Raw genomic sequence first — 12,181 nt, 5'->3', positions numbered from 1 at the left:
CAGAAAAACCCCCAAACAAAGTAGTAATCGGATAAAGAAAGTTCCAAAACCGATCAACGGCACTTTGTATTTAGAAAACTTTTAGACATATCTTTCACTAGTAGAGTCTAGAATGCAGGCTCAATGTGGGCATCTATGAAAAAACAAGTTATAGCTGATATAACAAAGCTGAAATGTGTTGAGTTTGTGCCTGGGGTATCAGTCTGGTAGGACCACAATCACATTGTCATTCTTTTGATCTATATTTTTCTATTCATCAAGATATATTCGTCACCCTTTGGAAATCGAAAGAAACTCCGATTTTGATTTTAATAGGTGCAGTTTATAGCAGAACACCATTGACATTTCGTGATAACTGGGGCCATGCTTGTCTGCGATCAACGTAAATGCCTTGAACAATGGACGCAATTTGTTTTGTTTACCGCGCGTTTCTCCACGATCAGCTGGAGACCCAGATACGCGTCTCCGGCGAAGTGCTGTCTCTCGAGTATTACTGTAAACTCTCTGGTCTGGGTTGAGCAGTTCTTGGAAGTAATTTTCCCATCTTTTCTTGATTGCATGTTTGCCGAGAATGGCGTTTCCCTCTTTATCATGTATAATGCATGTCGGGTTGTATGGGTCTTTCCTTATTCGCATGCTCTTCACACTTTAAAAAAATTCTCTTGGGCTTTCCTTACAGATTTTGGTCAGTTTCTCGCCATATATTTTCCATGCATTTTCTTTAGCAGTTTTGATGATTCTTTTGGTCTCTCTTCTCGCTTTCCTGTATTCTATTTAGTCTTCTTCGGTCTTTGACTTCTTGCCATTTCTTGAATTTCTTCTTTTTCATTCTAATTGCTTCTTTGGTTTCATCATTCCATCAGCTTGTTGTTCTGCCTTTGTTTCCACCTATTCGTTTGGTGCCACAACAGTTTATTAGTGTTTCTGACAGGGATTTTTAGAATATTTGCCATTCGTCTTCTATGTCCTTGATCTCAGGTGACAGTTCAAAGTACTCCTTGGTTAATGTCATCCTCGACTGCTTTCTTGATGTCTGATTCTTCCAATTTTCTTAGGTTAGTCGTGGTTTTTCCCCTGTTTTTCTTTGTTTGCTTCACGTTGTGGGTTGTGAGAGTAAGTATCACAGGTCTATGGTCCATGTCGATGAAGTAGTTTGGAACCCCTCTCGAATCTTTGGCTGTATGTCTTTGTTTTCTGTGCATCAGGATGAAATCAATTTGTGAAGCATGGTTCAGGTCACTCCATTTGTACCAGGTCTTGATTTGGCTTTGTCTATGTTGGAAAAATGTGTTTGTAATCATCATGTCGTGCTCAGCGCATAGGTTTAGTCTCATTTCTCCATTCTTGTTGCAGTCTGTATCTTTATCACTGTGGGGTCCCAAGTACTCTTCCCATTGGGTTCTTCTTCGTCCAACTCTGCCATTTAAATCTCCCAAGATTAACATATCTTCTTTGTTCTTGATGGTGTTAATATGGTCACTCAGGTCTTGGAAATATGATTGTCTATCTTCCTCTGTATAGCTGTCGTTACAGGGAGCGTATGTTTGGATGTACGTAGTTGTTTTGATACCCTCTATGAGTTTTATATGCTCACTATTCTCTCTGAGATCTGATTGATTTCATAGATTGTACTTTTCCAGGTCGTTTTCTGTTTGAATCTGTCCGTGTTTTCTCCTTTGATTTTTTTCGTAGCAGTAATTATCCGCCGTCGGCTTGCTAGGCCAGTCACGGTTTCACCAGAGCCCATTTAGCAAGCAACGTTTCGGGGTGACCCGGGTCGGCCTTCACAGCTAGTGTAACACCTCAGTGACATAAAGTCACGCCATACTTCACCCAGACCCAGCTATCCCCTACTTTGTCCTGTTTCCACCTCCCTGAGTCTTAAAGAACAGAAATGCGTGCTTTGGGTGCATTAAATGATAATTAGTCACCAAGAATACAAGAAACACACCTCTAAAACTTTAAGTTGAAAAGTACCCGAACTTATGTCAGCACAGACAGGGCGGCAACAGGGAGCTGACCCCCATTACCACAACATGATAGGGCGTTCGGCGGGGAACCCCCCACTGCAACCAAAATTCCGCTGCTGGTGTGCCGAGCAGCCGTGCAGAAGGCTCTGCCCTATTCCTATCACAATCACATGATGAAAAAAAAAACTACATCAAAGAATGTATTGTTCACTCATTCAATGCCCAGCCAGTTCTATCGCACTCAAATTTTATCAACAGCTAGATCTAGATCTAGGAAGTTTGCTTTGGACCGTATCAGCCATCACTTGAACTTTGGATTGTTATTAACTTTAACTCAAATAATGCTGCCCTCCACCCCCCATCAATGACGCAATTTTTTTACAAAGGAAGTGGCTATTCTCACCCGGGGTGAGAATAGAAATACGATCGACCTCTCACCCCGGGTGAGACTTGCCACCGTAGGCTATTTTCACCCGGTGTGAAACAAGACCTGTTTTTCCTAATTTCGGAATACTTTCTATCCATGTGGATGATCAAATGGATAAAGGCAAAGAAAAGATTACGTAATAGCACAAAAGTAAGCTAATTTTATCAACTACAAAGATGCTATGATGGCTATTTCACTTTGCGAATCGAGCCGAACTACGGGGGTCGCTATTTTGTTTTGCCCGGAAGTTCTCGCAAGATCTACTCCTCCCCTCTTCTCTCTCTCTATCTCTTTCTGAATACTGTCTATCGGTGTGGACGATCAAATTGACCAAAACAAAATTTTAAAATGATGTTAAAACACAAAAGTAAATTAATTTGGTCGTCTACAATGATGCTACGGCTATTTAACTTTTCGAATCGAGCAAAACTACGCGGGTCGCCATTTTGTTTTGCCCGGAAGTTCTCGCGCTACTCCTCTCTCTCTCTCTCTTTCTCTCTCTCTCTCCACTGCCCACAGACAAAATTGTTCCCTTTTAGTAGGCTAACAGTAGTAATGGAACGTTTGTTCACGGCACAGAATTCTATAATTTTTCTGTTATCACAGTGTAGAATTCTGTGGTTTAGGGTGAACGCAAAATTGGTTGGCCTAGATCTAGGCTATAACGGTGAACGCGCACCGGGTGAGAATAGCCAAAAGACTCGTCTGCACTATTCTCACCCCGGAGGTGGCCTTTACAAATGAATAACAATGGCCTCTAGAGGCATCTATCTCTCATTCTCTACAACTTTCCCTCGCGCACACGCACTTTCCACGCACACACACACACAATCACATTTTTGCATAGTAGTAAAATCCTCAAACACCAATCTGTCCCTATCTATGTTATTTAATTATTGCTTTCTCAAAATTACCTTGTTTGAGTTCAAATGTCTGTTGAGAGTGAAGCAGACAGCTGAGCGACATCGAGTCTTGTTTATCAAGCCACTCAGGCTGCGTGCAACTGCAGAAATCGACATGATGTGCTTGCAGTAGGCCTCATTAAATCTTGCACTTTCGAAACAAACAGATCCAGACCCAATCTCGTGTTCTAACAGGATCGAATGTTGTGGATTCAAGGAACGAAATCCTCAACCTTGACGATGCTTCGACACACGGCAACGACCAGCAATGCTCCCCGTTGTAATAGCTTGTTTACTTCGTCTCCCCTGAGGTTTTTTAACTGCTGTCAACTACTACATACCAATGCAACATTATGTATTCGAATAAATACTTTTGTAACCTATCCGTAGGCCTATTTGCAAATAAACTTCCATTCACCCAGATTCAACCTGTGTAAACGGGGCAGACATAATAAATGTTATTGTGTTCAAAGTAAAGGGCAACATTTGACGCTTGTCTGATTTTTTTAAATATTGGTATGAGAAAATGTATTTTTCTTTTTTGAAGGAAAAGCTACCGTCTAATCTATTCCTTATATTTCTTACTTTTTGTATTGAGTTTTTCATTCATGTCATAATTAAGCTTATATTTATTGGCCTATTATTTTCCAAACTTTTTGCTTGGTTGTGTTCCGCTATTTTATCATAATAATATTCTGATTATTCGATTGCACTACCGGCTTCATCTTGTCTCATTTACTCGGTTAATATTATTGGTGGATGAGGTAACAACGGATGCACAATTATGACATGATGACAATGTTACATTACTTTGGCACAGTTTATTACGTATATTTTTTTACACACCCGGTTGTGCGAGCTGTTTCTCAGGACTCAAGAAATATAATAATTTTATTCTCTATTAACAACAACGACAGCAAAAACTACACTCACGTGAGTGCGTATTATATTCCAGTTCAATATGTAGGTAGAACTTTTAAGGGTTTTTAAAAAATGTGTTGTTACTTTTTTTTACTCCTCGTCGGTGCTGCAATTCTTCTGGTAGTGTCTAAGTCACCCACCTAATATTTCTAACGCTTAGCATCAATTGTCACTACGCTTTGGTCACTAAAACTCATACATACCACAAGATGTAGCCTTGGCCTGCGTACTCAAGCAAGGGTGTTCACAGTACGCGTACATCACATGCCAAATTAAAGTTAACGTTAAAATATTTTAAATGCTTTAGTCTCTCTCTCTCTCGATCTCTCTTTCTTTCCCCCCCCTCTCTCTCTCTCTCTCTCTCTCTCTCTCTCTCAATCCCTCTCTTTTCCTGTGTGTCTGCCCCACCCCAACCCACCCCTCTCTCTGTCGCTTTAGAGCGCTTAATGAAAGCTCAAACAACTTCACAAAAACTCACAAGGTTGGTTTGTTTAGTCTAAATACCCAGAGGAACAAAAAATGTCCTCACAAACAGGGCTATATAAATCGAACTCTCTCTCTCTCTCTTGCCCTTTTTTACTCCCAGTAGAGCACAGGCCATCAACAACATTACTCCAGCGAAGCCTGTCCTGCGCATCCTTTTCTATCTGTTTCCATGATGTCCCCGCTTTTTCAATTTCCGCTTGTACCGCTCGCCTCCATGTCATCTTTGGTCTTCTCGAACTCAACTGCTTAATTTATTTTTTTTATTGGAAAGTCCGACGTCCATTATTTTCATGCCTAGCAACTTAAAAATGCCACCTTCCCCGCTTCCCAGCAACTTGATCATTTGAAATGGATGTAAGGGTGGGTTGTTTTTTTCAGAACATGATACTCTCATACAGTTCAAAATAATTATTCTGCTTCAGACATTGCCCTGAGAGAGAGAGAGAGAGAGAGAGAGAGAGAGAGAGAGAGAGAGAGAGAGAGAGAGAGAGAGAGGGGGGAGAGGGAGAGGGAGAGAGGGGGGGGGAGAGGGAGAGGGAGAAACAGAGAGAGAGAGAGAGAGAGAGAGATAGAGAGAGAGAGAGTTTTTTGTTTTAGAGTTTTACAGAACTTGCAACACAATTAAAATAATTAAATAATAAATAACGACCAAAGAATAGAGGTGTTACAAGAGAGTAACAAACACAAAGAAAGATAACAACAATACAGTGTAATCCTGTTATAACGAGAGAGAGGGGACCGGTGCGAAATGTCTGTTATATAAGGATTTTCGTTATAAGGAATCCAGTAATAAATTCAAGGGAAATAGCAACGTAGGCCTAATCTATGAGTTTGGTGTTGTTTATTTCTTTTTGTTATCTCCCCTGATGATGACATAGTTCAACATGACCTCTTGGTCTTACTTGATCAAAAATCGAATCGGGTTTCTTTCTCTAGCAATAGCAATGTTGACAGCACGGCGTTGGCGATAAGAAAGAATGCGCTCTGGGGTAACTCGCCTGCTGTACACATTCCCTCCATCCATCTCAGCGTTGTGACCTCTCCATCCCCGCATCGGAGAAGTGAGGGCATGGGTAGTGGTAGGCCTTGATAACCTAGACTAGGCTGGCCTATCACACGATGTGTTCTGCTTGTCTGCGCATACCACACCCTCCCCACTCATTCACTCCGGCCTTCATTATTGGCACACGTGGGTTCTCCCATTCTTTGTTTCGCTCAAGGAGTTGATGTAAGGTCCTAGGTTTCGCTAGATCACCAACAAGTTTCTCAACTGGCGAGGTTTATAACTAAAACTGGCCTGTGCGCTGTGCATAGCAGCAGCTATATATATATTCCGCTATAACCGACTCCCGTGTTTGTCCGATTGCGCTGAAGCAGTATTTTATTTACAAAGATAAAGAAGGGGATAAAACGGGGTTTTACAATAGTTTCTTTATAACACACTTCTCATTGTTTCAGGACTCGTTATAAGAGGACTCCACTGTAGATGTTTGATTGGAAAGAAGGAACAAACCACACCAGAGCACCTGCCAACCACCCAGAGACAGAAAGAGAGAGACAGAAACAGTGAGGAGAGAGAGAGAGGAGGGACATACAGACAAACAGACAGACAGACAGACAGATGGGGTTGTGGGGTTCCGCATTACAAAAAAAGTCAACAAATAAAATATATATATATATTAAAAACATGCTTTATTTCCATTCTTCCAATTTCAGGTTATTCATAAAATTTTCAGAAATCGGACTGATAGTCTCCCATCTTTCTCAAAATATCAAGCCTGCACTGTCTGTATACCTTATAATAGAAAAAATGTCAGGTATTAATTTAATTCTTGTAGAAAGTAATAATCTGGAAATAGTTCACTTGTATGTTGAGAATGAAACCAGTAGTTCTTTAAAAGTGAAAGTGATAAAGGTCTTTGCCAGGAGAATACTAAACAGGAACAGATTCAGAAGAGCTGTGTGAATAGAATGTGTACAGAAATCTATTATTGTGACATAGGAGGGAGGGACGGAGAGAGAGGGAGAGTGAGGGGGGAGAGAGAGTAAGGGAGAGAGAGAGAGAGAGAGAGAGAGAGAGAGAGAGAGAGAGAGAGAGAGAGAGAGAGAGAGGAAGAGAAGAAAAAGAGAGGGAGAAAAAGAGAGGAGGAACAGACAGAGAAAGGGATAGAGAGAGACAGATAGAGAGAGATTAGAAAGAGCAGAGAGTAAGAGACAGAGAGAGAATATTATTTTGATAAAAGCACTCTAAAGCAGCAATAAACATGTAGAACTGGGCAAATCAACATGTCAAGACAAAAAAAAAAGGTAAAGAAAAAACCGAGGTAGGAATTGATAGCAGCACCCTTCAACCACTGAAAGAGGGGAAGAGAGAGGCTATTTGCACTCAGAATGCTATCACAGAGACGCTTCAGAGAAGTTTGACCAAAGAAAGGAAAAAATAAGTTTATAAGGAATGTCTCTCATCACCGGGTGCCACCATAATCACAGAGAACAGCATTCCCAATACAGATTTACAGAAATATCATGGTCCCACAGAGACCAAAACTCTCCCAAATGAAGGACAGGAGTTATATTGAGGAGGAGCTTATCCTAGAGTTGAGAAGACTTCCAAAGATTTTTTTCTGAATGAAGAGTATTCCCTACTACATGAACCTATCATAAAGTGAGACTGTTTCATTTCAAGCGATGGCCATGACATAATACCATTAGAGCGTCAGATTTTAATATATATATATATATATCTATTCATACAAAACATACTGTGAAGGCAAAAAGATGGAAGGGTTGAACCTGTTGCACCATGATGATAACAAAGGAAGTACTAGTTACATAACAGAAACTGTATGTAGTATTACCATCTTCAAAGGCACCCCAATTGGTAACAAAATATTGGGAAGTAAACGGCCTTTTAAAAAGATGATTAAAATCCCCATGAGCTTGAATAGCAGAATTTCGACAGGCATCGTCTGGGGAAACATACAAGTGCTTTCAATATTTCTTTTTTTTCTTGTAAATCTGGAAAAGATCTTAAAAAAACATACACATGACAAAATTACCACTACTCACAGCATGAAGTCTCAGCCTAAGAAAAAAATCTGCTAAACAAATTTAAACTTCTCCTTTCATATATTATTTTTGTAATTGAAACTCTTAAAGTATGCTAATGAAAATATGGAAATTATTAATTATACATTTACAGCTTCTTGTGGCAACTGTAAGGAAATTTGATAGCTTTAAAATGTTCATAACTGTTTTCAAAGATTACAAATACTTCCAAGCACCATTACAGGAACGTGCTTAGCACGATGTTTTCATAGCGACTTGACACTCTGCCCCTTTCATTAAAAAATGAGTACAGTAGCATATAAAGACAAACTACGGGTACAGTTTTCATCCTGGTCTCTAAATGTGTTTCCATGAAGTTCACATCAAAATCAGAGAGTAAGAATACATTTCATTGAATCTTCACACATAAGGCAACAATGATTATCTGAATGGCATATAAACGAGGTGCCTTTATTTAACTTTTCTCTTTGCAGCGCAAAGACAGAAACAATGTTAACATTTGCCCAGCACAGATCACGTATCCCCCCCCCACCCCATCTTCACTGCTACATATAATACAATGTTACTGAATGCTTATGTACACACATGCATACCATTATTGGATCCGATGGCCATCAAACAAATTTCACAAATCCCTGTAAAACTTGGATGCTCATAAAAAGTTAAAAATTTGTTTCCGCTAATCAGTGAAATGTTCAATAATTTGAGCTGTCTTCTGAAAAATGTTGGCAGATTAGTTTATCATGGTAGGTAGGTTCCTAAAGGAGAATGACAGACGAAACAACACACAATAGCCTATATTGAATGCTTTTCATTTGTGTTGCAAAGTGAGTGCGAGGTGCTGCAGTCAAAACTTACCTTTTTATAGTATATGAAATGGCAAAATTTCACTGGACAAATGTTAACAGGTCTAACGTTTTGCAGGGTATGGAAACACTGATAACGAGACAGGTAAAGTCTTATGGCAAAGACATACATTTCGAGCTAACCCTTTTGCTTAAAAAAAAAAAAAAAAAAAAGAATAAAACTACAAAAGAGAATGATCTCATCTGCTATGGCACCAGCCTGAACATATGATAACTTTTGTCTTTAAATAAAGTGAGCTCCGTTGGGATAACTTAAAAACAAAAGATGAGCCAACCCTTACACGAGAAGGAATCTTAACACTCACTCAATGGAAAAAGGGTGCATCATTAAAATGTTACATAACTGAGATTGAATCCTGAATGGCATATGTTTGTAACTATTTTGTTACTAAACTTCCACCTTCTTTACTCTCAAAATATTCTTAAAGAGAACAAACAGCAAACATAATAGAATTCATAATGGTAGAATGTTTGTAAGCAATGTCAACAGATATGAAGTAGAATATATTCTTACTTGCTGCCCTATAGCCATTCATGATTTTTCTAATTCTTTTGCATTAAAAGTTTCTAAAAAAATACCTCCTACAGTATTAGGTAAGGGAATGGGTGGAAAAATAGCTGATGGTGATGAGGTAAAAACTTTAAAAAGCATTATGAGAAAAAAGAAAACAACAGTTTAAAAATACACGTAACGTTACCATCTTTAAAAAATATATTAAAGGTAGGATATATATTACTTTTCAACTCCAGTTTGAAAAATATCAAAAAAGACTTTACAAAAATTTTGTATGCTGCTGTAAGACTTTCCTCAAATCAAACTGCACACTAGGATGAAGATGGAGACGTTAGATGTTTCATAGAGAAAACCCTCACTACTTCTTCAGCTTGACACTCAGGCCACCCCACAGAGAGCTAGTTCATGTAACATAAAATCATGCACAGAGATCTTATGTGAATTCTCAACGAAAATGAACCATTGGAGATTAAGGTAAGGACATCTGTTTAGTTCAATGAACACAAACACTTCTATTCAGTAAAAAAGTGGAAGAAAAAATCTATTATTCTTTAGTAGGAACAATTTAGGAACAATTCAAGATCCCCCTTGTTCCTGACTAATTCTTAGCCTCTAACCTTTGTATCGCTGCACAGAAAATGAACTTGTTTTCTTTATTAGTGTGATCAAAACTAGTTCACTTTCAACACTTTGCAACTTGTTACTATAAGATGTAGCAAATGAAAACAAAGTTAAAAAAGGCGAAAAAAAGAGGAATTGACAAGTTTACAAAAGGCCTACCCAAAGGAAGTACCGATAATCAACATTTGACTCACTGCACCGCTAATAATATATTATATATATATGCTTGAGACCCACTTCATTCACACACACAAAGCCTGAAATCATCATTATGCTGTGCAATGAATCACAGACCACATATTTAATCATATCAAAATAAATATATTGGTGCGACAATAAGTTGGACGGAATGGTATTGCATAACTCTCCGAATACCTTCAATATAATATAAAACCCTGCACCATCGGCAGAATACCTTGTTGAAGATCATGTGTGTAAATCGCATACATGGAATGTCAAGAATAAGTACACTTTCTAGAATACAGCCGTCTATATTCAAACTAAACTAAGTGTAAACTGCAAGGATTAAACATGTAGTACAATTGCAGAACTATTCTTGACTTCAGCACAAAGAGGTTCATTCTGCACCTACCCTTTGACAAAGGAGACTGATAAAACACAAAACTATTTGCTGGTTTTCTTTTTAGGTCATAGTAATACTACAACTATTCTGGCAAAGAAAACTTGTTCTTTCAGGATCCAGAAATTAAACACCAACGTGCTGACCAAATAACTACCACAACATGAAATGTGACATACTCTCAGATTTGTATCAATACACAAGGAGAGACAGATATATCCATGATAAATAAGGTTTTCTAAATCAGCCACAACCACAAGTGAACCCGACAGCTCCAAACAAAGGACATCTTAGACAAAAAGAAAACTACAATACATGTTCTTTCACCCTATCTGGTTTGGTTGTTATACCATTACCGTGACTTCATTTCCCAAGTTTTATCATACTGCAATCACAGAGAAGATTACAAACAAAAGATTTTATTTTTCTACAATTTGACCGATCCTTTCCTTGCTGCTATATCCACATGAAGAAAAAGGCCTCCCCCTGGTGACCAGTGACATCCAGCAAAAAGATCCAGGACGGAAGTATAGAATGTCAACACCCTGAAAACAACAGACAAAAGAACAGGGACAAAATAAAAACACAGAAAGCAATGACAAATTACAAAATATGAAAATTATTTCACTGTATAAAGTTATTCATACTTCACATAAATGATGAAAGTTCAGACCAATTATAGTATTCTAAAAAGGGAACATTTCCCTTCAGTACTATTCAAACCCAGTTGTCATCATATATCTAAGGCGAAATGAACAAAAAAATTATCTGAGAAGGCAGTGGCAAGGGTTCACATGAATGGGTTTTGATGCACACCTCTATCATTACCAAAGGCTGAAGAACAAAATATTGTCAAACAACTCTGTCACAAAGCAGACTTGTTACAGCAAAGAAGCTGAAACAAAAAGGTTCAAATCTAACTGGTATCAGGATAAATTTTCAGATACGGTACTGAATAGTAGCTAAGTTGGTATTCAAGTGAAACACACTGCAAAAAATAAGAACATTCAGTTTTAGAGGACAAGTGAAAACAGCAGACAGGAATATAAGATGGACTGCACTGTAGCAGCAACATTCATCCACCATTAAAGATTCTTTTAAAGAAATAAAACATCAATACTGATATTGATACTGACCAACCACCCCCCCCCCCAAAAAAAAAAGAAAGAAAAACAAACAACAAACCCCCAAAAACCCAAAGAAACCCCCATTCAACAAAAGACAGGTCATCTCCCCATGCACTCACCAAGTTAAGTCTGGGAGCCCTGACCAGTGGCCATCAAACTGCTGTAGAAATTAAAATTCAGGTTGCTCTCATCCATGGTAGGTTTCCTGAAACAGACGTTAAAACAAGCTTCACAATACATAAGCTTACCTAGAGAATCATTAAAAGCATCACAGCTTTTTTTCAATTTTTGCCACAATAATTTTATGATGTGCTTATTGTAGAAAAGAGAATATGAAAGACAACCTAAACATTACTCATCTCTCCCCAAGGCTGCGAGCAAAATTAAAACCAAGAAGGCAAAGTTCACATTCAAATCTACCTGGAACACACGACATAAAAAAAACTCCACCAATGCCTAAATTTGACCAAATATATAACATGACGATTTTGTAAAAAAGAATATATTGTCCAGATTACAAAATGTCATCCACAAAACAAAACAAAACAAAACAAAACAAAACAACAAAAAAAACAAAAAAAGAGGGAGAGAGAGAAAGATATGAGGTCTCCGAATTGTATAGATGTAGTGCATATATATCAATTGGATTATAAAAATATATCACAATAAGGAACTTTTCAAACACATTCAACTATTTT

General features: G+C 38.3%; 2 protein-coding genes across 3 annotated transcripts in view; both read right to left on the bottom strand.

Annotated features, from left to right (window-relative positions):
* Positions 1–3,614, bottom strand: part of LOC101859929 (ATP synthase subunit s, mitochondrial) — a 19,801-nt gene extending 16,187 nt beyond the window's left edge. The window contains exon 1 of the mRNA XM_005096652.3: positions 3,312–3,614. Within this exon, the coding sequence (XP_005096709.1) occupies positions 3,312–3,416 (105 nt within the window). The 5' untranslated portion in view covers positions 3,417–3,614. The remainder of the gene's footprint in view (positions 1–3,311) is intronic.
* Positions 3,615–7,323: 3,709 nt separating this feature from the next.
* Positions 7,324–12,181, bottom strand: part of LOC101859563 (tubulin polyglutamylase TTLL5) — a 45,954-nt gene continuing 41,096 nt past the window's right edge. For both annotated transcript variants that reach the window (XM_005096651.3, XM_035969280.1), the window contains exons 34-35: positions 11,603–11,688; positions 7,324–10,901 (exon numbers count right to left, since the gene is read on the bottom strand). In XM_005096651.3, the coding sequence (XP_005096708.1) occupies positions 11,607–11,688 (82 nt within the window). In that variant the 3' untranslated portion in view covers positions 7,324–10,901; positions 11,603–11,606. The remainder of the gene's footprint in view (positions 10,902–11,602; positions 11,689–12,181) is intronic.

This window comes from Aplysia californica, unplaced genomic scaffold (assembly GCF_000002075.1).
Source record: "Aplysia californica isolate F4 #8 unplaced genomic scaffold, AplCal3.0 scaffold00134, whole genome shotgun sequence".
Taxonomy (NCBI): Eukaryota; Metazoa; Mollusca; class Gastropoda; order Aplysiida; family Aplysiidae; genus Aplysia; species Aplysia californica.
This window is presented reverse-complemented; position numbering and strand designations above follow the sequence as displayed.